Below are 27,544 nucleotides of genomic sequence, written 5' to 3' on the forward strand. Positions count from 1 at the left end.
TTTAAGTATTTTACATCCTTTTCTCTACTTTACTTAATTATAATAATCTGCAGACTGTTATATATTTTGAAAAAAACCTGGATTTTTCTAAGAATGTGATTGCTAACTTCTTCACCATCCTATTTTTTACCCCATATTCATGTGCAGTTTTCTTTTCTTAAAGAGGTTAGACATAAGTGGAAAACAGTTGCTTGAATAGAAAAACGGGAATTTGGCATTAAGACTTTCTACAATTGCCTTCTCCTTCTTCCCCCAAAGGCTGCACTTTCCTCTGCTTGTTCAGTACCACCCTTCCCACAATAATTCCTTTTGTCTGGGCTCTTCAGTTACTTCCAGGTCTAAAGAAACAGAGTCTTTGACACAAGGAGAGGCAGGAAAGGCTGTTGTTACTCACCACTCAACCAGAACACCTTTCAGGACATTCACCATTTTCCCGGCTCCCTCACGAACGCTGAAGAGTTGGCAAGAGCAGCCCCTGCTCTGGATCCCACTGTGAAAACAGAGTTCACTCTTTAGAATTTTTAGATGTTTAATAAAGGATAAAAGAAGGACAAATTTCCAGTGCTGGAGTGCTTTTGGCAAACGGCCAAAGAGCACACAGGTAGCCTAAAATTAAGTTGTCAATATATAGTTACATTGCTGGGGTTACATGCATATCCATTACTTTATACATTAGTCAAATGTTCCTCTGAGATTTTGATGTTTCTCTTGCTTGGTTTTAACCTTTGACTCGTCTGCAGGACATTCTGTAGATTAGGTCCATATGTTTTATTTCTTCCTGTAGTTCTATCCGGTTGTTTCACACTTCCTGATAGCAAATAATCAATAAATCCTTCCCAGATTGTTATGCTGTTTTCTGTCACTGTCATCACTTGCAGAAGCCAGTCCGCAGATGTAAGAAACAACATAATTGCTTTACACCATTCTCTGAGTTATCTACATAGAAGGATTTTAGTCTCTATTTTAACAGTTTGCTAAAGCTTACGATATAGCATATTTATCACACTATTCATATTCATATGAACTATACAGCGCAAACACAAACTGACAGGTTACAGTATACAAAAGCAGTTAAACTAAGTATAAATTGTACCGTATCAAACTACCTGTGATGCAAAAAGCTAATCTATAAATGCGAAAACCAGTATTATATTATCATCTATAACAGCACTGGCGACCACAGGAAATCTGAAAGCACAACACGCCCCAAACACCCAAATCCAAACAAACAACGCCTCGGTTAAACTCAAAGACCCTTTACGACAACGCTACTCCCCAGAGGAGCTGCTGGTACATCCAGCCCGTCACCTCCGCCTTGGGCAGAGAGGTCCCCGGGGGCTCCGGTCCGCTCCCTCACCTCCGCCGCACACAGACAGTTTCCCCGGGATCCCCTCCCTCACCGCCGCCGCACACAGACAGTTTCCCGAGATCCCCTCCCTCACCTCCGCCGCACACAGACAGTTTCCCGGGATCCTCTCCCTCACCTCCGCCGCACACAGACAGTTTCTCGGGACCCGCTCCCTCACCTCCGCCGCACACAGACAGTTTCTCGGGACCCGCTCCCTCACCTCCGCCGCACACAGAGAGTTTCCCGAGATCCCCTCCCTCACCTCCGCCGCACACAGACAGTTTCCCCGGGATCCGCTCCCTCACCTCCGCCGCACACAGACAGTTTCCCGGGACCCGCTCCCTCGCACCCACCCTCCTTCCGTGCCGCTTCCCTGTCGGCGGAAATGCCTCGCCCGCGCATGCGCAGGCGCGCCGGGCCCCCGGCAGCGCCCGCGGATTGGCCGGGGCTGCCGGCGGCGCGATGGCGTCACGCAGCGTGCGGGGGCCGCCGCAGGGAGCGGCGGCGCAGGCGGAAGGTGCGAGTTGCGGCCCGGGCGGGGGGCGCTGGGATGGCGGGCTGGGGCTCCGGGTAACGGGTGCGCTGTTCCTTCCCGTTGGAAAGAGGCACAGAGCCACCCTCGCCTGGCTCCTTGCCCGTTTACGTGTTGCATTGCTTAAAGTTGGGTTTGCGGTGGTGTTTTTGTCCTTTTTTTTAACACGCCCCAGCTGCGCAGTCACTGGCGGGTGGGTGGGGACCGCAGCCCGGTGCGGGACGGGGCTCGGCGCTGCCTGGGCCGGCTGTGAAACGGTGCGGAATGGCTCCTTTTGCGCTATATTTGCATGTGCCTGAGCGTGACCAGCCCAGTGAGAGCCGGCAGTGCGCGCTCGCAGCCCCCAGAGCAGCCGGCTGAGGCAGGGCGGCGATCCTGCCCCCTCTCCGCTCTGCTGAGACCGCGCCGGGGCTCCCCCGCATCGGCGGGACACGGAGCTGCTAGAGCAAGCCTAGAGAAGGGCCACGAAGTCGCTAGGAGGGCTGGGGCACGTCCCTGTGAAAGCAGAGCGAGGAGGTTGGGGCAGCTCAGCCTAGGGAAGAGGAGATTGCATGGAGACCCCACGGCAACCTTGCAGTGTCTGAGGGGTCCTCCAGGGAGGCCAGAGACTGATAAAGTCCTGCACTTAATCAGGAACTGTGGTGTAGGACAGGGAGTAATGGGTGCAAAGGAAAAGGGGAGACATTTAGATTAGATATTATGAAAGAAATCGTTGGCTGTGCAGGTGGTGAGACACTGGAACAGATTTCTCAGGAAGGTTGTGGATGCCCCAACCTTGGAAGTGTTCAAGGCCAGGCAGGATAAGGCCGTGAGCAGCATGGTCTGGTGAGAGGTTCCCCTGCCTATGGCAGGGGTGTTGGGATTAGGTGATCTTTAAGGTCCATTCCAGACCCTTAACATTTGATAATTTGGTGCTTGCTCCCAGACTTGAACAGGAGCTCCTGGCAGCAGAGCAGCGGTGCTCACTTTGTCCTCCTGTGTTTGTAGTGCATGTTTGAAATCTTAGCAATTGTGGCACCTGCTGTCACTGAACCACGTGTTTATTTCAGACTGTGGTTAGAGAGAAGAGTAAATGTGAGTGTGGTGGTGTTCACAGGGGTCCCAGGATGAGGGAAGAGATGAGAATCTTGACTCCATGTTTCAGAAGGCTGATTTATTATTTTATGATATCTATTAAAAGAAAATGATACATTGAAACTATACTAAAAGAATAGAAGGAAGGATTTCATCAGAAGGCTAGCAAGCAATAGAAAGTAATGGAATGATAATAAAATCTTGTGACTGCTCACAGCCTTGACTGGTGGCTGTCATTGGTCATCAAGTAAAAACAATTTCAGATGCTGGGTAAACAATTCTCTAAATCACATTCCAAAGCAGCAAAACATGGAGAAGCTGAAGCTTCTCAGCTTCTTAGGAGAAAAGATCCTGACACAAGGTTTTTCATAAAATTTGTCTGTGACATGTGAGTACTGTGATTCTGGGAGTAAAGGTGGTAAAGGAGCTGTCATGAGACAAGGAATTTGGAGGCAGGAGAGGTGTCTCTAGAGGACTGATGGTCAAAGTCTTAAAAGTGTTTCATAGTGTGTTGTGCTCTGTTGAAGGGAAAGGATAAACAGTGTTGAAATGACAAGTCAAAAAGCAGTCTGCAGTGATTTTGCCAATGCTGGGGTAATGCTGTTGTTTTTCAAAAATCTCCCAAACACAAGCAAGACAGAAGGGAAAAATCAAAACTGTTGGGGAAATAAGAGAAGAGGGAAGACATGTTAAAGGAAGGACACCAAAAGAGTTCCCTTGTCCAGATGTTGGACACTGAGGTGTCCAACAAGTGATATAAACACTTTTCTTGGTCTGCAGAGATTACCTTAAATTCAAGGAGGTAATTGAATTTAATTAGGCTTCCATATTTCAGCATCAGGTTTACACATGTGACATTTTATCATTTTGAGTTGTGATTGTGTCAAATTGAGCTCATTTGACAAGAATTTGATTCATATTTGAGAGATACTGGTGTGTTTTTCCATCCTTATAAACACATTAACTCAATATTTCAGTTAGTATAATTGCACCAATGCAGACACTAAAATTTCACTTAGAAGATAGGAGTTTCATGTTACTTCTGCACTGTGTGCAAAAAGTGTTAGTTTTAATGTAGTAGCTCTTTAATTCTTGTTAGTCAAAATAAAACTTGCCAACACAATAAATGATGAACTTTTAAAAGGGGTTGGTTACTAAGTTGTATTAAAGCTCGTGTCATACTGAGTAATGTCTTGATGGAGATAGGACCATATCTGGTATTTAGGGAAGAGTGACTAAGAAGTAGGAAAGGAAACTTAGAAGCAGAGAAGTTAATTGGAGATACTAAGTCACTAAAATGAACAGTAACATAATTGATAAAAAAACTGCTTTAAACTTCTCTTATAATTGAAAGTCAGCCCATTATTCAGCCCATAATTTGAGAAATTTATTGAGTTCTTTAGCCAGAGTGCTTTATATGGAGTGAAATGACACAAACATGGTTTATTATGACCTTTCCCGTCATGACCTTTGCTGTAAAAAGTCAGGGAAAAAATGCTACAGGATTTCTGCTGTAATTCTCAAATCAATCATTACTTTTTTTTCTTTCCCCCTCAATATGCAGAATGTCAGTGGCTGCTTATTGTGTATTTTGCTACAGAAAAATAGGAACTTCTGGTCCAACCACAAAAAAACGCCTACCCTGGTATGACATCAGTAAGTAGAGTTCATTATGTATTGATCTGAAGTGTTAATAAAAAGGAATGACATGACACCATGCTTAATTAAACAATACTGAAGTTTTAAGCCCTTGAATGCTTAGTGATTAAAAGCTTCTGTTTGTTCCTGCTCTCTGCTTCTGACCTTGCTTTGCATGGTGATATGTAATATGACACCAGCAGATTATCTGGGAACAGATATGAACGCTAGATGAGGGTCTTTCCCTAACTAAATGTGATCTTAAACTATCTTCAATTCCACTTATATCTGATTTTTTGTAGTCTCTAGAGCCATGAAATAGTTACAGTCATAAACAGTGAATAAAACTTGTTTCTATTATTTCTTTTTCCTTTTTTACTTCAAGATCTGCTTAGTCTCCGTTTTCTTTGGTGTCTTCAGCATATAATGACAATTCTTACAGTTCTGAAATTTATTTCTGAGCATTAAAGATAGGATATTTCAATTTCTGCTCTACAGGAAGCATTGCATTTTTTTTCTTTTTCAAACTTCTCTGCCAGTTATTTCTTTAACATGTAGCTGATGCCTCTTTGTCTGCATGCAAAATTCTTATGACCTCACAAAGATGGAAGCTGATAGCAGTGGTTGTGGGGCAAGTCTCCCAATTCATGCTGAGGAAAAGAAATTATTCATGATAGGTGAGATGTGTTACAGTGGGTTTGCTGCTGCTGGTAATAAGTATTTCTCTGGATAGAGATCCTTATATCCAGATAATCAGATGGACTTTGTAGATACAAAGTAGCTGAAATCTGGAAGGAATAGTTTTATTTAAAAGGCAAATTGTTGCAAACAGCATGTATTATCTGTTTGCTTTATAGATTAGATTCAATTGAATTATTTTTTTAAATGTATTTGCTTATGGAGACTCTGCAGGACTTCTCAAAAACATACATAGTCCTGTATGTGATAATATACACTGAAGAAATAGCTGCAACATGTAGGAAAACGTTAACTCCTTGAAATGATTTTGAGTTCCAAATCACTGCTAGTGTTACAGGCAGAGAAAGTTCACTGTTGTTTCTGATAGCTGAGCAGTGCATGCAATTGAGAGGTAGCAATATTCAAAGTAAATGGCACTGTCAGGATACATGTTTTATCATCTTGCTTAGGAGAGCAGGAAATCTGAATCAAGTAATGTTTCTCCAGTTGTAAAGTTTGGTTAATAATTTCTTGAAAGCTAGAGAGCAATAGAATTTTTTTTCTAAAGCTTGTTCTTAATGATTTGTATTCTTACTGTCTGATAATCAAATGGTAACTGTGCTTATATTGAGGTGATGCACACAACTTTGTTTGACGTTTGGTTTTGATTTTTTCAAGGAAAAGTTGCAAAGGTAACTGGATCACTTATACTGGGGTAAGTTGTAACCAATGAACATATATGTAACTTAAAGATAAGGTTAAATTTTAATATGTATATCTTTCAAAAAATGTGATAGTATTAGGGGACATTAGACATGGTAGAATATAGTCTTGAAGCACAATTTCTGATAGTTATAACTAATTTCAAGTATTTTATAGCCTTTTCTCCACTTTGCTAAATCAAGATAATCTACAGACTATTATGTATTTTGTAAAATCTCTATCATTTATGCCAGTGTGATTGCTAATTTTTTTCATTATGTTGTTTTAGTTGATATTCATATGCAGTTTTTTTTTTCTTTAAAGAGGCTTTGTATTCATTACCTATCAAGTCCTGTCCTTAAATAAGTTACTGAAAATCGATACTCAAGCTCTACATCAAGAAAAACTGAAATCCTATATATACGTACGTACAGCTTCTCTAAGCCCAAGTGAATATCAAGGTAAGATGCATAATTGTTTGAGTTCTAAAAACAGAATTCTAAGAGAGTAGAATGTTTCTGGAGGTCACCCTTATATAACAAGTAAAGTTATATTTCCTGAAATCTGTTACCAAGAAATGTCACCAAATTTATTTTAAGCTGCTGACTGGTTTGGGGTTTTTTTTAAGATGGTTCTTTCTATACATAGTTCTCTATATATCAAATAATTCTCCTTATACAATGTCTATATGTATATGTGTGTATATTTCTTTTTCCATATATTTACAAAATGTGAGGTGAGGGAACTGTCTTTTAGACTTCCAGTAATATAACAATACTCTTGTAGGAATTACATACAGAGCCAGAAAAGAAATCCATAAAGCAGTGAGGAGAATTCTAGAAAAAGAAGCTAAAATCTTCCGGACATCTTTTAGTGGTAGGTATTGAAAGTAGGACTTTATCTATGGTTATTATTTTTTAACAGTAAGAAGTAGGGCAATTAGGAAGTAAAACATTTTTTCTTACAAAGTTAACATGTTCTTTGGTCCTTGAAATTGTGATAATATAGCTTACAATTTCTATATTTATATGGATTATCAGTCAGTTGTCTATTTTCTGTGTATTAGAATAATTTATTTTCTTAAAGTAAGTGAAAGTGATGGCTATGAGGATATTTGAGGGTTGTTTTTTTCCTTGTTCCAGAAGTGATTTAAAATTTAAGATACCAAGTTAATATTTGATATCATTTTTGTGTAAAAAAGGTGTCTGTGGGATGAAATACTCTCAAAATCTCATTCTAGAAAAGTATGTATGCTTTCATCAAAATTGACAGTATTAACTGAAAGCAGCACAGTTTTTTGGATCAGTGTTACTGCTTTTTCAAGTAATTTGAAACAAGAATTTCCATTCCTATCAGAAACTCTGCTCCTGAGGCATAATGTCTATTCTCATTTCACTCTCTGTTAAATGATTATAGCAGTGTGCATCTCCACTGTCATCTTATGAAATTAATTCTTCAAGGTCAGAGCCTCAAGAGTTGCTAATAATTTGCAGCTCCTGCAAATTTACATATTTACAACTCTGGTTGGTAAGTGCCAGCCAGGGGTTGTGTCTGTCATGTAGATACATGAAATACCAACTTGGTGCCACTAAAATGAGACTATCTCAACATTTTAGGATCAGCATTTTACTGATGTCATTCTGTCCTTGTTCATTGTACTAATTTAATGTGTACTAATTTAGAGTGTACTAATTTACACTCTAAATTACTGGGAACAAGTAATACTCAAATATTTAAAAACTACATATTTCCATACTCCACTAATGGAAATGTGTCTGCTTAAAATGCTCATTAATAATAACTTGGATTTCATTTGTTTCCTGGTCAAAGAACAATTCAGTACCTTTGATGGAGAAGATCATGAGTGTGCCTTATGGCTTCTCTTAAAGAGAACTCAGTCAGAAGACAAAGCAACCCGACTGCAGGCTGTACAAGACCTGGCAAGCAACAGTCACTGGCATGGTAATGTATGCTGATGTAGCCTAATTTGTCCCAAAAATTCCACAGAGTCTCAGTTAGCTGTTCCAAGTCTGCTGACAACATGAAGAAAAGCTAGTAGCTGCAAGAAGCATAAATATGCTCTGAAATTTGTCTAAAATGTGGGGGAATTATTTACATATCAAGTAGCTGTTCTTTCCTAATACCCTGATACACTGAGTGTCTGCAGTGCAGGCATCTCTGTTTGCCCACCACAGGATTGTAACCATTGCTGTGGCATGGAGAGCAGTTCATGCTCTTCAGTTCCTTGGGGTTTCTGTTGGGATTGCTAATGCAGTCACAAGTTTTGGCAGTGGTGTTTTTATAAGCCTCTGTAAGAATGAGTTTAAGGTCATTGGTTATGTTAATAAAAATTGGTTAGGAGCTGATAGGTAGTAATGACAAACCAGAGGTAGAGGGCTGGTACCTGCAAGCATTATCTGTAAGACAATTTTTGCCCTAGTTATTATTTAATAGTAATAAGTTCTCCCTCTTGCTGTAGCAGCAAGTATCCTTGAAACCCCAGGCAAAGGGGAGGTGTGTGTATGTCTACTTGTGTTTCCTCCTTTCCCCTCCACCACCAGGCTACATAAACTAGGTGACATTCCATTCTGGACTCTGGTTTCGGTGATTTAGTCAGTTGTGGATCTTTCACTTTTCCAGTGCAATTCACACCATGGGATTTATCTTGTTTCAGATTGCCTTTTTTAAATTCTAAATCATTTCCACGGGGAATTTACACCAGCAAACTGTGTTTGAAAATGTTTCAAAGCTAGGATATACCAAAACTGAGTTTTGTTCTTTGTAGATGAATACTCTTAGCAGGTGTTTTCAGAGCACAAGATGTCCATTATCAGAAATTCAGTGCCTTTTGTTATCTCCCTTTCTCTGTAGTGCTCATTGTTGAAATATTTGGACATTTCACAAACACTAATTATTCTTGCCAACTGCCTCATGAGGGAAACAGGCTTTTTTTAACCTGATGCTTCAAAACCAAGTCAAAGAAAGTTTAGGACTGAAAGTATGTGCTGATTTTTCACAACTGGGACAAAGTGTTAGGTTCCAGTGAGTTCAGTTTGCAAGTATAAATTACCTCCACCAAAGGAAAAGTGTTGCCAATCTATGACTGTGAAAAGTATCTTTTAAATGGCTTGTCAATTTTGTTCTAGAATTGTATAATAGTAACAGGAATAGAAGGAAATTTTTGTAGAAAAAAGCATTGATCCACTTCAATGTTTTATTTTCTTTTCCTTCAGTTTGCCACTGAATTATCAAACTGTCCTATAATGAACAGTTAGTGCCCAAGTGTATTTCAGCTCAGTGTAGTGCTGGTCTAACATCTGCAGTTTTTGGAATTTGTGGTTAGAAAATCAAAAGGTTTTTGTAAGTAGACTGCAGAGAGATGGTTTTTCTTTTCAAATATATTTGCAAAGTAGATCACAAACTACATTTAAAACAAAATTAAGTATCTTTAACTTTTAACTCTAACATTGTTGTGCAACAGATTATCAGTATGTCACAGTTGCTCAAACCTGTGATCAAAGGACTGCTATAGGTTTGGCTCGATCCAAAGATGTTGACCTTCGCTTTTTCCTGCCTCCACCACCATTGCCAAAAATAAAGACTGTAAGTAAAAGAAAAGTGGGTATTAGATGATTCTTACTTGCTTACTTCTTTTTTGCTACTTTTGTTGTTAACTTTATTGAAAGTGAAGTTCTTCTAAAGTAACTGACGAGTAGTAAAACACCAAAATACAAAACTAATGCATGATGCACCCTTGGGGTATATCTGCATTAGGGAGTGCCATGATGGAAAGAAATAAGGTTGGAAGTATTGATCAATTATTATTCTTGGACTGTTATCCACATGACATATTTACAAGCAGTGAAGTCTGAGCCACTTACCAGTCTGACAGACACACTGCTTGTCTCTATCCAGTAGGCAGTGTGAAGAAATCATCCTGGATTGCCTTGTTGACACTGACAGAATCCTACACAGGAGCAGAGTGTGCTCCTGGAGGCCTTTGCCTCCTCAGTAGTACTTGGTGCTCTACTGTAGGCCCACCTCTTCACTGCCAGCTTTTGGGTGCCGGCAGATCCTTACTGGATACATTTGGCCTTGCTTCATTTTAAAGTTAAAAATTAGCTTAACACACTTGAAATGTATGTATATGTTATATATAGGATGGTCTGAGGAGTCATGTCATCAGCTTCTTCAACAAACAGAGCTGGCATATGAAGTATAATATACAAGGTGTTTTGGAATGCTAATAGAATGAAGAGGGGCAGAAGGCCCTGTCAGAAAATGCCTGTGTATCTTAACCAACAGAACTCTGAATATCAGCTTTGATTGGGTGTGATAGTCTCAGTTTTTGCTTTCTTGCCTTTGTAAGATGATGCGATAGTGGATCTCTCCCTGCTAGTCTTTAAATACTAGGTTACACCAGTATATGGTTGTGGATACATTTTTACAGCAATGTGATTGCCAGGTGATTGAAGCTAAGAGTTGCCAATCTGCTGCTCAGGAAGTTGAAGCAAATCATTGTGGCAGCTCTACGCAAATAAGTCTCCATCTCTGACTTTTTCAAAGAGTTAGAGTAACCGCAAGTTCAATGATGGTGAGCAAATGAAATTACTTTGTGGCATCTATCAATATATGGATTGTTATACTGATACTTACATTAATTTTTCAGACCAAACTTTAAAAGAAATGTTTTCATTTTTTACTAATAATTTATACATTGATTTTAATGTTGCAGTACCAAAAGTACAGCATCACAAGTTGATGGATGAGGAAGGTGATTGTCCCACTCTGCTGTGCACCGGTGTGGCCTCCCCTTGAGCACTGTGTGCAGTTTTGGGCACTGCAGTATAAAACAGATATTAGACTATTAGAGAGTGTCCAGAGGAGGACAGCAAAGATGGTGGATGGCCTGGAGGAGGCCACATGAGGAGTGGCTGAGGTCACTTGCCTGTTCAGCCTGGAGGAGACTGAGGGGAGACCACTGCAGTCACAACTTCCTTGTGAGGGGAAGCTGAGAGGCAGACACTGATCTCTTCACTCTGGTGACCAGTGAGAGGAGCTGAGGGAATGGCCTGAAGCTCTGTCAGAGGAGCTTTAGGTTGGATATCAGGAAAAGTTTTTCACCCAGAGGGTGGTTGAGCACTGGAACAGGCTGCCCAGGGAAGTGATCATGGCCCCAAGCCTGACAGAACTCAAGCAGTTTTGGACAATGCTCTCAGGCACATGGTGTGATTCTTGGGGTGGTCTTGTGCAGGACCAGGAGCTGGACTTCTATGATCCTTGTGGGTCACTTGCAACTCTGAGTATTTTATGATTCTATGAGAATTTCTATTAGTTAAGGATGAACTTGTAAGATTCCTCTGCCAAGAGGAATTGGTTTTTGTTCTGGTCTTTGGCACCATCAGGATAACGTCACCAAAATATGAAATGTAAAGCTTGCTTTTTGTCATTTATTTGGTGATTTTGTAATTATCAGTTTCTAAAGTCTTTACAGATAAAACTATTAAATGAAGTTGCAGAGCACTTAAGTCCAAGGTTCAGATTTTATGTCCTCATTGGTATGGCTGATTCCATTATTTCAGATATTCCTCTCTTCTGCATTTTGCTTCATAGTTTGAACAAAACAACCTAAAAGCTGTTCATGCTTACTTCTCACAGGATGATCCCATAGAAGATGAACTTCGTTTGTTGTTGGTGTCTTTACCTCAGACTGGTCTTGATCCATGTGTCCAGTACTTCACATCCCTTGCGTTACGGGAAAGTAGCCAGACTCTTGCTGCACAAATGGTGAGTTCCCATCTGCAGAACAGACCTGTTTGGGTTCTGTGTGCCTGCAGAGCTCGAAGATATAAATATTTTTCTGTATTTTTTATCATTGTAAAAGGAAGAGAAGTACAGACACTTTGTGAATGTAGAACATCAGCAAAATCTCTTCTAAATACAGTCTGTCTGCTTGAAAGCTTGTTTATATTTCCCAGCTGTGCTAGTTGAAAGGTGTAGTTAAGGATTATATCTTACAAGCCTTCCCATTAAGCAGACATTTCAACACTGTCCAAAACATTCCTTCCCCTTATAGTGCTCATAAAATTATTTTTCACATTTCATCTTACTGTTGTTTGAATGTTCTTTTACTGATGAGATTATTAAACCTCTCTTAAATCTCTAGTAAAATGGTAGGTTATTAGCACACCTTAAATAGTAAACTCTGTTACATCCCTTGGAAGTGCCTCTTTGAAATAGGTCCCCCAAACCAGAACTGCAGTAGTCTATGGTCTGTTCGGACCTGGATCTAGGAATTCTCCAACTGTGTCTGTACAGCAACTTTCTAACTGGCTTTAGGAATGTGATTTAAAGTGCCATTATTGTTTAAAAATGTTATTTATGTCAGTTTCATCCACTCTCTCTTGTGAGTTTTACTTTTTGTGTAACTTCCTTAATCAGTGATTTTTATTTTTTAAAAGATGCAATAACAACCATGAATGTCATTTTAATAACAGTGCTTGTCAGTCTTTGTTTAGAGTTTCCAGAGTGCAGTAACTCCTTATTTTCTATGACAGAGTTATGTGTGCTATTTTTACACTATCACTCCTTTACTGTTTTCACAGCCAGAGCTCGTGCTACAAAGGGAGCTTTGGTAAGACATCACACTTGGAAGCATTTTGATTTTTATTGAGGTTATGTTGGTCTTTCTGCTGCGTGGTGGAGAGACTGGTCTTCTGAGGCTGTGCCACATATTGAAGACCTTTCTTCCTCCTCTTCTAAGTTTTGCAAGTCTAGAGTTACGCTGATTCTTGCTTTTTTATGCTTAAGCAAATGATCTTAAAAGATGACATTCATTAACAAAATGAAAATAATACATTTTTCCCCTTTATTGTATGTTTTGAAGTTAATAGACTAAGGAGACCATACTGAAAATGTAGTTAATATTTCCAGTTTAAAAAAGTAAATACTTTTATGATGTACTGTTGTGTAATCTGTACATTTTGAGAAGTGCATGCATGCTGTGCACTCTTTAAATCAATTTCTATAGATCATTACACACTTAACATTCTAGATTAGAAATCCTTTTTTTTTAATGTAGCCATTTGAAATGTGTTACTATTTTTATGGTTTTTCATTTCAGGGAGGCTTATGGTGTTTTGGAGGAAATGGACTTCCATATTGTGAGACATTGAGTATAGTCCCTTCAGAGACAGTGGAACTCTTTTGCTTGCAGGCTTTAGTACAGCATTCTAAGGTAATTTGTCTTCAAATTGTAACTGAAAAGCTGCATTTACAGACATTCCTCTCTAATGCACTCTCATGTATTGGGAAGGAGTTGCATTTCCTTGTCTCCTACACCTTTCTCCTTCTGTAAGAATGTTTAAACAACTGAGATGGGTGTGAAATGAGCACTTTCCTGTTACATGGTAGGGTTTTTTTTCACTTGAGGAAGTGTCTGTAAGTTTTGTTGTTGTTTCTCATTCACCCTTACAAATTCCCCTGTACTATAAAAGTATGTGTCTTTGAAAAGGTAAAAGGGCATCTCTGAGGATGTAATGCCTGGTTTTCACAAAGCAAAATAGTGTCATGAATTCACTGTAATTAGAAACCAGAACAGAATGCAGACCTTACCCATACACAAAGGTATTCTTTGGGCAGAATATTGCACAGCAAACAGCTAATAATACAGTGGTCTTCCCAGGACCCGTCTGCTTTTGCAGGCACGGATGAGGAGTATGGAAGACATTTTGTAACAGTGTTGCTTCTTGTTTCCTATTGCTACGTTTTTCTGTGTACACTTAATTGTTCCGAAGCCTAGAATACTGAAAAACAGTGTTGAGAACACCAAATGGTTACTGATAGTTGGGATGGATAAAGTGCAGCTTCCTGGTATTCTTTTCACATCTTCTACATACATAGAAATTCTGACTTAGTCTAGAATTTGTTATATTTGCGATTTTCAGTTTATACAAGGTGTGTGTACTCATTCCAAAAGCCTGTTGAAAGCCACAGGCTTGAGGATATCAGTAGTTCCAAAGCTACCCTGCATATTCATCTGGACTAAATTGTTTGTCTTAGGATAAGTAATGATAGCAGTATTATTTGGAATGTAAAAAAGTCTTTTTCATTTTGAAGAGAAACAATTATAATGATTGCATTTTGGGTGATGGACAAGTGGCTCTGGTTGAGATAGTGCTTTAGCAAATACAGACGATTGACCTGTTCAGACTCTCGAACTTGAGTTGAAATTTGATCATGCCAAGTGGAGACCATTTCATCTCCCTCAGACATGAAGAAGGGTAGAGAGTTCATACTCTGAGATTTTCAAGTTGTCAATTCATAGGAATTATGCATGTTGCATAGTAAAACCTTTATTTCCTCTTCAAATATGGCATAATAAATTCTAGATTAATCTAATTTATATGCAACAAGGGGTGTGTTATACCTACTTCTTAAAACTCTCTAATTTATGAATTAACAGCGTCTAAAAAACCTTTTGCAGAATGTCTGTTTATTGTCACTGCATTTACTTTGTAATGCCAGATTTCCTCTCACTGTGATAAAATTGAAGCTAAAGGAGGCCTTCAGCTACTGCAGAGGATATACCAGCTACGTAAAGATTCTGCAAAGATCCAGAGGAACATAATCCGCATTATTGGGAACATGGCTTTGGATGAACATCTGCACTCATCCATAGTACGTGCAGGTAAAAGGAAAGCTGTCTCAGTGGTAGATTTCTGCTCCAAAAGTTTCAGATAAATAAAGAAAAGAAATAAATAGAAAATGTCAATATGCAATTCTGTAAGTCCAAGCTGATGTTTGATGTTAATTACAGTGTGCATTTTTACACAAAAGAGAAGTAGCAAAGGCATGGGAAAAGATGGTGAGGGTGATTAAAAATTTGCAATGGCTGTGATATGAAGAACAAATAACTAGACTAAGACACTTAGCATTGAAAAAGCAACTGGAAGAGAATATAAGAGATTTATAAAATTCTCTTCACTGGCATAGAAAAGGCAAAGAGGGAATGGTCATTTGCTTTTTCTTGTAATGCAAGACCAAAGATTCTTGTACATTAAGAGAGAACAAATAAATAGTATTTTCCATATATTGCATGACCAAAATAAAACTTGCCACAAAACATGGTAGTTGAAGACTCACAGAGCTTCAAAGAGTGATGAGACAAATTCATGAAATGAAAAATCCATAAAGTTCTACAAATGGAAACAAAGTTGACTGCTGAAAATCTGAAGGTATAGACTAGAATCAGAATTGTATAATTGTCCTTTTGTATTCTTATTCTTATATTGGCCTGCAGCTTCCATACTGCTCACTTCTGAAGAAAGGCAGCTGGACATAAAGGCCTTTGTTCTGGGCTCTGGCACAATTCTTAAATCCTAATGATTGCTGAAACCATACATGTAGAAGAAGAGATTGAAGCAGGAGTGTCAGCATCTCCCTGGGACAGAGCTCTCAGTACAAAAGGAATTTTAGGCAGTGAATCAAACTCCAGAGATGAGCAGTTGGATACTACTAGTCCAGAGTTGATAAAGCTTCTCTTTTATTACTGGATGATGCATAAGAAGAAAGAACCTCTAAGGCTCTTTTTCTTGCAAAAGCTGCTGGCACAGGAAGAAGAAAAACAGTAATGCACTGTGTAGTAGCTGTGATGGGATATCTGGGAGTAGAGCACTTACTTTTGATCCTGAACAGTTATTTTTGACTCTTCATCTTGACTGAGAAATGCAAAACCAGAGACCAAGCTAGTTTTAGTCAGACTATCTTCCATTGTGTTTGGAGAACTGAAAGTAGACTTCAGATAGTATTCTTCTTAAGTACAACTTTCACAGTGGTCAGCATATGTTCTGCTTAGAAACATAATTTAAATACATTATTGTTAAAAAAGAATGCAGTCCTCAAAGGTCCTAGTAGTTTTGTTAGTTTAAGGCAAAACTCGAATGTCAATTTGTTCTTTTCCTCAGTCTACAGTAAATGGTTTTGAATTAGCAGTTTACCGACTACACTAGTAACAAGATAATGTAATGGTTTTGAAACAATGCTCATAAAGTAAATTCCCAGGTTTTATTTATGGACTTGACTGTAATCTAACTGATTTATAGGCTGTTTTTGCTAGCAACAACAAGATTTATCAGGATTTTAAAGAAACGTGTGCATATGCATTTAAAAATATTCCTTTACATTTCTCAGTAGTCTGTGATAATTCCCTTCCATGTTTGAGAAAATTTTACACCTTAGGTGGAGTATCATAAAGTGTTTGTAAGCCATACTACCTTTGACTTACAATCCTCAATAAAATTTTATCCAATTTAATTGTGTTATGTTTCTAATGTATAAATAGTATACAAATTTTAGAATAGTGAAGATATTTTAATCACATAGTTTTTCTTATGCTGGATTTTAGAATTAGAAATTATTGTACTTTCACAACAAGCATCACATTTTTTTACCTGCCATTGCTTCTGTAGGTTGTTTTCTATACCTTTCTTATGCTTTAAGCTTCATTGTCTCCATCTTCCTGGCATTTTAGCTGCAAAAAGAGATCTGAGATCTGTTCTTGCTACAGCTATACTGACCTGCTGATACACTTTCTTTTTCTTCTGAGAAAGGGGTTCTTCTTCAGATCATAAAATGAACAGTAGTAAAATACATCTGAATTTTAAATTTAGGAGATTCCACTTAGCTAGCCTTGACTTTCCTGAGGTAAAGAGTAGATTGAAATAATTTATTTTGACGTTGCCATTCTTAAGTTTTAACATCTGTTTTCAGTTGTATGGTTTGATGGTTGATGTTTCTGAATTCTGTTGTTCAGATGATGTTTCTGTTAGTTGACCTGCCCCTTCCTTTTCTCAATGTAGGTTGGGTTTCTGTTCTTGCTGAAGTAATGAAATCCCCATACATCATTCAGTCTTCTCATGCATCCAGAGCTTTGGCTAATCTAGACAGGGACATGGTGAAAGAAAAATATGCAGATGGTGTTTATGTCTTACATCCACAATATCGTAGCAGGTAAAGTAGAAGGAGTCATTGTACATGCTGTACTTGGAGTTACTTGTTCTGCTGTTCTGTTACAAAACTTTGGAAGAGTTGACATCAGAGTGCTGCTGTACTGATGTTACCTTGCCTCTCCTGTTCTTCGGTGGGTTGAAAGGACTGAATTTAGATTCTCAAGTAGAAGAAGAGTAAAGGGGGTTGGAGCAGTCCCTAGGTGTGGGCAGAGTATTACTGTCATGCATGGAAAATCTGAACACAAGACATGAAATCAATTGCTGCTTTGTGTGGGTTACAACTGTTTAACCTTTGCACTTTTTCTTGGGATACAGTGCCTTGTAATCATTCTACTGGCAACAGCACATGTTGGCCTAAGTTGCAGTAAATTTTCATCCTCAGTAACAGTGATTGTGAGTCTGGGACTAAAGCAGTCTGGGTGTCAGTAGTAACTGTTCCCTGGGTCATTGGTGTTACTCTGGTTACAGTGAAGATCTAATGTGATGATAAGGCTGGAGCTACCAAGCCACATGAACAGTGGCTGGCAGGAAAGATGTTTTTCATTATAAAGAATTATGATTTATGATATGGATACTTTCCATGCCTCATTTTATATCTTTCTTCTGTGTGGTTCCCTAATTTTTATCTGAGTATGCTCTTTGAAATATTATGAAATGTTGTCCATAAGGTAAGAAGTCACATGTCATGTTAAAAAAAGCATTTTGGCATCCCTTAGGTTAAAAGTTTCAATTTGCTAAAAGGACAGGTACCACATATCTCTTACAATTTCCTTTTGCTTGATCAGCCAGCCTGTCAGAGCAGACATCCTCTTCGTTCATGGGCTGTTGGGAGCAGCATTTAAAACCTGGCGGCAGCAGGACATGGACCGGCATTTGGATAGAAGGGCCTCAGAAGGGGAGGAGGAATACACTCAGTGCTGGCCAAAGGTAAAAAGGCAGTAACATTTTCACATGTGGCTGCTGCTTGCTCTTTCAGGAGAGCTGTCCCGAGCATCTAGAAGGACACTGTCTGGCAGATGTCTTTTTTTCATTCAATTACTTGTAGTTTGTTATACAAGTGGCAGTTTCCAAGTTCCTGATTATTGTTGTTCTTGCAAGGAAAAATCCCTGCTAAGTTTTATGTTCTCAACATCATTCACATGCTACTGAAAGAGGTGGCAATGGCTGCTTTCCTTATGCTCTCTCTTCTTTTTATTTCTTTTTTTTAATGGAACATTATTGCTGAGGAAGATTTATAGAATAACATTTTAAATGAAGTTCCTTTTCTTACCGAGGTGTCTGAGTACCTTATTTTGTGCAGATTGCTATTTGAGTGTTGTTGGTGAATAAGTAATTACTGCTCCAAGCAAACACACTGGTATAGCCACTAGAAGTATCTCTGTGAAACTTGAACTGATCAGTCCTGTTGGCAATCTTAGTAACTTGTTTCACCCAGGAGAGGGAGCCAGGAATGCACGAGTTAGAGATGAATCTCCATTCTTTGCCTGCTTTGTGCCTCAGAAACAATCTAGAATTCACCAGCATGTGATAAAAGAATGACAATCCAGGTGTAACATATATTTGGGGATTAACTGGAGAGCAAAAGTCTTTCTTGATATTGTCCCCATAGTAACAGCTTTTCTCCATTGCTTTCAAGAATTTAAGTACATCAATTATAAGCTCCTTTGGTTTTACTTTTCTTTAATTTAGACATGGCTTGCTTCAGACTGTCCTTCCCTTAGGATCATATCTGTGGAGTATGACACCCATTTGAGTGACTGGAAAGCAAAATGTCCTGTGGAGGCTCAAAGGTAAGAAATGCAGCATCTGCAGTTTGGAGGCAGGGCCAGGACATAGACCTGTAAAGCTGATCCTTGGGATCACCTACTCTTAAAGAGTCAATTTTACTTTTCCTGTTGCTTTGAAAAATCAGATTACAAAAAATATTAAGTATAGTCATGGTATGCTGAAGATTTTAGCCTCATGGATAACCACATGTGGCAATTTCATGAATTCTTAGTCTGTTTTGCTTTATATTAAGGGCGATATTAAATTATGCTATTAGTTAATGAAAATGCAACTTTATCTCTTAAGAGGTGTCTTTTTTAAAGTGACACAATAATGCTTCATAAGCACAGCAAAAAAATCACTGTACTGTGGCTTTATACTCCTGATAAAATGAAGCATATATTTTCATAGAATCATTTAGGTTGGAAAAGACCCTTCAGATGACCAAGTACAATCATTAACCCAGCAGTGCCAAGGCCACCACAAAACAATGTTCCTAAGTGCCACATCCACATGCCTTTTAAAAGCTTCAAAGAAAGGGGAGTCAAGCACTTCTGGGAAGCCTGTTTCAGAGCATCACAACCCTTTTGATGAAGAAATTTTTCTTTGTATCCAACCTAAACCTTCCCTGTTATCTCTTGTCCCTGTCACTGTTTCTGGGAGAAGACGCCAACCCCCTACCCAGCTACACCCTCCTTTCAGGTGGCTGTAGAGAGTGGTAAGGTCCCCCTGGGCCTCCTTTTCTCCAGGCTAATCCCTCCCTCAGTCTCTCATAGGAATCGTGCTCCAGACCCTTCACTGGCTCCATTGCCCTTCTCTGGACCTGATATAGAGCCTCAATGTCTTTGTTGTAGTGAGAGGCCCAAAACTGAACACAGGACTTGAGGTGCTGCCTCACCAACCCTTCCCTAGACCTGCTGGCCACACTGTTTCTGGTACAAACATACTGTTATTCAAAAAATGTTACTTTGATGATAAAATACAATAACTGTATCTGATTCAATCAGAGTGTAATTGTCCTTGCTAGAGGAATGCTGGTTTTACTGACCTTGAACAGGGTAGGTCAGAGGAAGATGCTACCACCAAACATGTTGAAAAATAAGAACACTTTGAGCCTGTAAAGATTTTTTTTGTCTTGAATAGAATTTGGTTATTAGGGTCAGTGATCTTTAAATCAGAATGCTTCGAACATTTATGCAGGTATTTAGGCATGTAACTAGTACTGTAAATTCAACTTGTGTACTGCAGCAGGGGCAGGTGCATGGCTGCTTACAGGTTAAGAATCTGAAAATTAATAGTGGTTTTTTGTGCAGGGAAAAGAAAGAAAATTCAACATGTATAATAGACTGGGAACTTGGTACTTGTTCATTCCCTCCTCTCTCTGGCTGTATGAAATATTGCATTAAGGAAAACATGTGAGCAGGGAGAAAATAAGGAACACGTGACTGTTAATGTGCCTATTTGAAATTAGGCAGAAAAATTACAGTAAGGAGCACGTAGGTGGTTACCTGTGCAGGTCCAAGAAGACTGGAATTGGCTGTAAATTGCACCAGGGGAGGTTTAGATTGGGTATAAGGAAGAAATTCTTCACTAAAAGCATTGTCAAGCCCTGGAAGAGGTTGCCCAGGGAAGTGATTGAGTCCCAATCCTTGAAGATAATATAAAGACAGGCAGATAAGGCTCTTAGGGACATGGGTTTGTGGTGGACTTGGCTGTCCACCTTGGGCTAGCAGTTGGACTCCATGATCTTGCAGGTCTTTTAAATGTAAATGATTGTATGATTCTAAGAAAACTCTTCTTGTGTCTGTCTGGAGCAAGTATGTTAAAAGAAAAAACATATATTTCCTTTTTCTTTCCCAAAGATAACATCTTTTTCATTTCAAAATGGAAAATTACATTACTAGCTATTTATGATCACCCAGCCATAACATTTGATAATTTTATGTGGTTAATAATAAATGAGAGATATTGAAGATATTTGTAACTAGCAGGAACAATGAGGTTGCAGTAGAAAAACAACCTTAGGTTTGATCTTAAATGTACAGTGTCATTCACTGTTTCAGAAGTGAATTTTTGTCTCTCTGCTAGCCTAGAGCGTACTGTTCATCTGAAAAGACACATTTGATTATTCTTTTCATATGTGTTATAAAGCAATTTCTAGTGAGAATACTGAGACCAATAGAGATGAAGTGAATTATTTTGCACAGTGGTTGCCCCCATATCCTGATGTTTTCATTACCCAAGGACCTTCTGTGTTTGATTCTTGTTACACTGCAAGGAGCAAAGTAAAGTGCAAGTGTTGCACTTTCAGGCTTGGATTGGGCATTGGCATTAGTTTTGTTTTGGTTCTACCACAGATTCATTTTCAAACTTTAATGTGTAGCTTATCCTTTCCAGAGCTCAGTCTTCTTGTTTATAAAATGGAGATTATTGTGCTTTCATGCTATTCCAGTAGAGAGCATTTGGAGATTGTCTGGCAAGTGTAACTGACATTGGTTGTGATTTTTTAAATGTATTGGTTGATGATGCACTTAGTTTTTAAATTTCTGTGCATTGCTCCATATTTTGAGCATTGTACAGCAAAGTGTGTATGAGGTTTGTTCATGGTGCAGGCTGTAAAGTTCATTATGTGTTGATGTTGCTTTCACAGAATAACAACTGTTTTGCTACAATGTGTATACTGAAACTATTTAAAACTCTATAAAACAACTTGTCAAGAAAACAGAAATGTTTGCTGAGCAAAATTAAAGTAAGACTTCCTAGCAAGAGCAAGAAACTGAATTTAGCTCAATTCCCATTGTCCTTGTGAAGCGATCCTTAGAAAAGTTCTGGCCTTTTTCAATGTAGAAACAATAATGAAATAATTAATATTTGTTTACCTAATTCACTTTCATAAACGTGCAGCACTAAAATTCATTGTGTTTTAGCATTGCCTTTTAACCTGTCACGCTCCATGATGCCTGTGTTTGTTTTCTCTGTGCAGGGAGTCTATTGCTTTCAGGAGCAGTGAGCTGCTTGACAAGCTCAAAGCTGCTGGGATTGGAGACAGACCTCTGGTGTGGGTATCCCATAGCATGGGTGGTAAGCGTGTTGCCTGTTTGGTATAAAGCATTTATTTGCATTAAAGGTTTCAGAATAAGCCATTAACCAAATTCAGGTAGAAATGCAATTATTCAGAATAGTGTATTTAAAAAATTGGCGAAGACCTAAAAATGAAAAACAGATTTCTATTTTCTTAATGCATTATATTTAATAGCATATACATTTTGAAAGGATTGTTATTGCTGTTTGTTCTTACTGTGTTGATTTAAAAACTCAATGAGTTGAAATTCATGTAAATGGAAATCCAGAGGCAAAATTTTCTCCATGATCAGGCACATAGTAAATGTCATTAGCAACACATAACAGAAATCAAATTTGGATTTGCATCATTCATTGACATTTTATTTTGATGCCTCCTCAAGCGTGATTTGGGTTTTTTTCAAGTTAATCTTACATATTTGACAATCTAAGGACCAATCAACCAAGGCAAGAATATGGCTAGTTGTCTCATGGTTAATATAGCATGGTCATTATTTCCCAGTGATTTAAATCCCTGCATTAATTCAGCTTCTGTTGCCAGGTCTTCTAGTCAAAAGGATGCTGGTGGATGCTTCCAAGAATCCAGAAATGGATAAAATTGTAAACAACACCAGAGGAATCATATTTTATAGCGTACCTCACCATGGTTCCCAGCTGGCTGAATATTCTATAAATGCCAGATATCTCCTCTTCCCATCTGTGGAGGTTAAGGAGCTCAGCAAGGGTATGTTCACTTTGCTACCATCTAGCAACAGGAACTCTGCTAAGCTGTTCTTGGTGCTTTGGGTTTTTTCATTGTGCTGTCAGAGAAAGCTGGGGAAAACCAACAAACCTCCTTTTTATGTTTTGGGTTGTGTGTTGAATTCTGAGTAGTTGTTTCATTTGATTGCAGAGGTGAGGGGAAAAGGGGGAGTCAGAAGAAATTGTCGCATATGCTAGTTGGAAAAAGGGATTACAAACGAAATGCTACACCTATAATTGTCATAGTAATAAAAACATCTCTCACCCTTGCCAGAAGAATGCTGTAATCTTATAACACTGTAAAAATTATGTTGCTCTTTCTCAGATTCTCCTGCCCTTAAAGAGCTGAATGATGACTTCTTGTCTTTTGCCAAAGACAAGAAATTTTCAGTGCTGAGTTTTGCAGAAACCCTACCCACACATATAGGCAGCATGTTAAAACTGCATGTTGTACCTGTAGAGTCAGCAGGTAAGTGAGAAATAGCCATTTAATTTATTTAATTTGATATCTGTTGATGTAAACATCAATAATGAGAAAAGGTTATAAATGTTATGGTAAAAATGTAGAAAAATAAGGCTAGTACAGTGTGGGGGGTTTTGTTTAAACTTTTGACTACTGAGATCAAAAGCAGCTACATTTAGATCTTAAAATAACAGTTGTTTGTTTTGATTTTGTGAAATCAGAATAACATCTGTTAAAAAAGCAGGGTAGACCCTGGTCTGATGTTGGAGTCCTTTCATTTGGAATTATGATTAGTTGTAGTTTATCTTTGTATGGGTAGGCTGCATAGTGTTTCAGATGCTTCTGTAAACTCCAGCTGTTTTCTCCTTTAAAAAACTAAGAAAGAAAATTAGTCAACTGCTAATGGAAGGAAAAAGTCACAAAGCTGGTTTTCAGTGTTAAGAATCCTTTACCTTCCACATCTCATGAACTCCAGCAATAGAGTTTGCCTCCTGAAGAGTTCCCTCCATCTTTTTGCCTTTTTTAGGAGAAGGGGAAACCAGACATGTTTTTCCCTTGCTTTTATTTATGGGTGTTCAACTTGGAAAACTGTTTTAAGTCTTATATGTTCAGTCTTTCTTTTGCACTGCCCGAGGTATCTGTAAAGCCAGAAGCCACTGCTTTGTTAGGTTTTAGATCAGGCTTTCCACCAGCTAAATCACAAGCTTGAGTGCAGGGTTAGGTACTTTGGAAAAGTTGGGCTGTACATCCCTGTTTATCTGAGTCACTATTTAGCAGTTTTTTGTAGCAGATCCTCTTGAGCAGCAATGCTTTGCAAAAATGTTGCTGATGCAGTTTTGTTGCCAGGGACTGAAAAACTGAACCTTTTTTTGTTATTATTTAACAAAATAAGGTTAAAAAGAGGGCTGAATAACAGAACCCAAGTGAGTACTGTGCACTTGTAATTTTGTAGCATGTCTCCTCTTCTAGGGGTGACACCTAGTGCAGCACCTGAGTGCTCTTGAACACCTTTAGAGGGCACATGGCAGGTCTGTAGCAGGCCACTCTGTTCAAAACACAGGCTGATGGGTAAACAGCTCCCTGTTTTCTTGCAGGTCTGCTTGGGCACATGAAAGCAGAGCTTCATCCTGCTCTAGTGTAGTTTTACATGGTTTGAGATACAGAAGTCAAAGCAAAATGGAGGATTGTCTATTCTCTCATTCTGATGAGGAAATAGACAATAAACTAGAATGTGGCAGTCACAGCATCCTAACTGGAAAGTTAGTAGTGATGGCTGTCAAGAAAGAAAAAATTTTGTACTGTAGTGTGCCCAAAATCAGCTGAAAATGGAATATTTGTATTCTACAATTAAGCAATGTAAATATTTCATTTATCTGGAAATGTGCATAGTGATTGGCAGCATATTTCAGGTTCATTGTAGTCCAGATTTTAATGTCCGTGTCAGTTTGTGTAAGGGATATGGGCAATTAGTGGTGATCAGGTTCAGGTTACTGTGCATTAAACTACATCCCTGATCATATCAATGCTTAAACCTCAGTTAGGACTGTGCTATCAGTAAAATGAAGTTTTGTTTCAGCAAAGTTGTCTGTATGGAGAAATGTACATTTGTGTATTTCAAAAAAAGAGAGTAGAACTCTGACCTAATGGTGTCTCATGTGCCAGTGTGGGTTTTGTGGCAGCACAGAGCTCTATCAGGCCATAACTGTGTGTACTGATGCTTTTAGCACATGAAAAAATAATGATGGACAAAGAGTTTTACTGAAGATAGGAGAAGTTGTTTTTACGAGAGAAATTGCTAATGCAAGATGTTCTTTTCACTCTAGGCTGTCTTATGAACTTGATTTTCTTTTTTTTTTTCCCCTTTTCCAGACATAGGAATTGGAGACCTTATTCCAGTGGATGTTAATCATCTAAATATTTGCAAGCCAAAGAAGAAGGATGCTTTCCTGTATCAACGTACACTGAAGTTCATTCAGGATGTTTTAGCCCCAGAACTGTGAGACTGAGGTTTTGCCATCCTTTCCTGCTTGTGTCCTGTGTTTGGTGTAACACAGAAACTTCTAACATTCGTTAGGGGATCTGCAGAATTACAAGGGTGCTGTGTCAATAGTATCTGCTGCTGAATAATTTCTTGTATATCTTGAACTTTAGGCACCTGTCCAATTTCTTTTTCAAAATACATTCAGAACAAATACAAACTTGGCAAAAAGAAAGTGTGTGCCCAGGGTATCTTCATTTAGCAAAAAAAAAAACCAAAAAAAAAAAAAAAACCAGCTATCCAAGCTTGCTTTGAAAGCAGGTAAATATACACCTGGGATAAAGTCTTATAGGCAGGACTAGAAACAATTAAATGAGGTGGTTATTTGTTGTGTTAAAGGGCAGAAGCAGCATGTGGCTGCTGCAAAGTTTTGGTTTACTGTCCATGTTAGGGTAGCCTGACTGGAGCCTGAAAAATTAGTATTCAAGTGAATTAAGGTAGCACTTTGGCCTAGTGACCCAATTTTAGGAGGTTTTGTCATTTGCCTTTTCTTTTAATACATCAGCCAGATTGGTCAGCAGACACAGCATCTGTTTTTCTGCATGAGAAACAGACAGGTTGGTAGCTTGCCTTGCTTAGAAAATTGTGGTTGTTTTAATGAAAATAAAAGAAAAGAAATGTTCATCTTCTTGTACATTTCCCTCCTAACCTTAGCAACTTGTGAGACTGCTTTCCTTAGGACAGTGTGTATCTGGTCAGACAGGGCAGTTCTGTGCTTGTTCACATTGAGGATGTGTTTGATGAGCTCAGCTCTTCTTCTTTGCTCTTGGGAGACTCCAAGAAGTTGGTGCATTCAAATCCCTGGCTCGTGTCACTCATACAGAAACTTTTCTGTAGCTGATTTAAAGAAGAGCATTGAAAATGCTCAGATGGAGCACAATAGGTGTAGGCCCTGACAAGAAAGCTGATGCTTACAGTTTGGAGCTGAGGTGGAAAAAGGTAAAGCAGGAAGAAAATCAGGTGATTGTAAGGCCTCACTGGAAATTACCACAAATGTTTTGGTTTGCTGGGGCCCAAATATGTCTGCTGGTGTAGATACAGAGAAAACCAGCAGTGTCTTACTTGAGTTTGTTTGTTTATGTTTAGGATACCCTAACAGTACTGATGAGAAATCAGTATATTTTAGATGAAAATATGGCAGTGCACAGTCACTTTTTTGAAGTCTTAAATAATTTGCACTGTGGCTAAAAGCAGCCTCATGTTATTGTGGTCTCTTTAGTCCCTTTCTTTACACCTGCATCCCTCTCTGAAAACAAACATGGGCTGTGTAGAGCTGTACTGCCTTTGCTGACCATTTGTTAAATGAGGTCTGTATTGATGACAGGCTTGAGGTGTCTCCTCATGCCACTCCTGTGAGATGGATCCAGTATTAGTGTCCTTCAAATGATGGCTCTGAAAGCTGCCAAGGAGGTGGGGTGCACCTTGCAGTTCTGCATGGGCTTGGTGCTGTGGGCACTGCAGTCCTGCCAGGTCCTGAGAGCAGCCCAGGAGGACACTGCAGCTCAAAATACTCTTGAATTTGTAGACTTGAATACAGCTTTACACTGGAAATTGAGGGAACTGCAAAGTAAAATTCTCAAGAGCAGTACAGAGACTGTACAGCACTACACTGGCAAAAAGAGCATTTCCCCCCCCTAACTGAGAGGTAGGTAAGAACACTGCATGGCAGTATTTTGTATAGAAAATGTAACAGAGATGTCATTATTCCTGAAGAGGTCTATATTTTTTACACTGGTTTAGACTTCAGAGTGTAAATATATTAGTACACTTTGTATGCACAGAGTAGAGTATGTGGAATTCATGGTGAATAGACAAGACTTCTAATAACTGAATGCTTGTTTCATGTGACAAATCTATTAGTTTTAGTAGACTCCTTTGGCTTACACAGATTCAGATCAGTGACTTTAAACATTAATCTTAGCAAATGCATCTATGTTTTGTAACTGGAATTCTTAAGGCAATGTTCTCCTTTTTGTAACTGTATTTATATATGTGTAACTTCTAAAACTAATATTTGGTGGGGGTTGTTGGGTTTGGGGGTTTGGGTTTTATTTTTTTGGAATATACTAATGAAATGTGATTTAAAAATGTCTTGGATATGTCACAAAGTGTATTAAAGGTTAATGATCTGCCAGCTGAATACTCTGGACCATGTTCTTTTTTGTTAAAAATCTGCATATTTTTTAGTGCTTGACTTGTGCTGGGAGAATGTGACATTACCCTTTGCTTGGGTAGGAGGCACAGTGCTGGGGGGTGGCTGGTCTGGCACGTTTTGCCAAACTGAGCAGTTTGTCAGTTGTGCTTTTGGATTTTGCAGCAGTGTCTTCTGAAGTGTGTACAGACATCAGTTTGAGAGCCAGCAGCTCTGTGGCTGAGCATTCATGTCTGCTTCCCATCAGGAATTGGATGCTTTTATGCTTCCTGGTGTCACATTAATTGAGAGTAGTGTCTTTGTGTAAATTCTCAGGTCTCA

At 38.9% G+C, this 27,544-nt stretch overlaps 1 protein-coding gene across 1 annotated transcript; it reads left to right on the forward strand.

Moving 5' to 3' along the window:
- The first annotated feature begins 1,823 nt into the window (after positions 1–1,823).
- On the forward strand, positions 1,824–27,211 carry SERAC1 (serine active site containing 1). The gene is made up of 17 exons (XM_058019969.1): positions 1,824–1,865; positions 4,519–4,610; positions 5,949–5,985; positions 6,297–6,433; positions 6,759–6,848; positions 7,803–7,934; positions 9,454–9,575; positions 11,631–11,759; positions 13,096–13,209; positions 14,499–14,661; positions 16,832–16,982; positions 17,767–17,908; positions 18,671–18,771; positions 21,732–21,829; positions 22,371–22,553; positions 22,896–23,039; positions 24,903–27,211. Exons 2-17 carry the CDS (start codon positions 4,520–4,522, stop codon positions 25,031–25,033), a joined length of 1,965 nt encoding a protein of 654 aa, XP_057875952.1. The 5' UTR covers positions 1,824–1,865; position 4,519; the 3' UTR covers positions 25,034–27,211.
- The last annotated feature ends 333 nt before the right edge of the window (positions 27,212–27,544 follow it).

Source organism: Melospiza georgiana, chromosome 3, assembly GCF_028018845.1.
Source record: "Melospiza georgiana isolate bMelGeo1 chromosome 3, bMelGeo1.pri, whole genome shotgun sequence".
In the NCBI taxonomy this organism is placed as follows: Eukaryota; Metazoa; Chordata; class Aves; order Passeriformes; family Passerellidae; genus Melospiza; species Melospiza georgiana.

Bases quoted from the DNA above. Each gene is read 5' to 3' on its own strand.
- SERAC1 (XM_058019969.1), top strand. From the start codon at position 4,520: ATGTCAGTGGCTGCTTATTGTGTATTTTGCTACAGAAAAATAGGAACT. The intron at 5,986-6,296 runs GTAAGTTGTAAC...TTTTCTTTAAAG, and splicing joins ACTGGATCACTTATACTGGG to AGGCTTTGTATTCATTACCT. The intron at 14,662-16,831 runs GTAAAAGGAAAG...TTCTCAATGTAG, and splicing joins CTCATCCATAGTACGTGCAG to GTTGGGTTTCTGTTCTTGCT.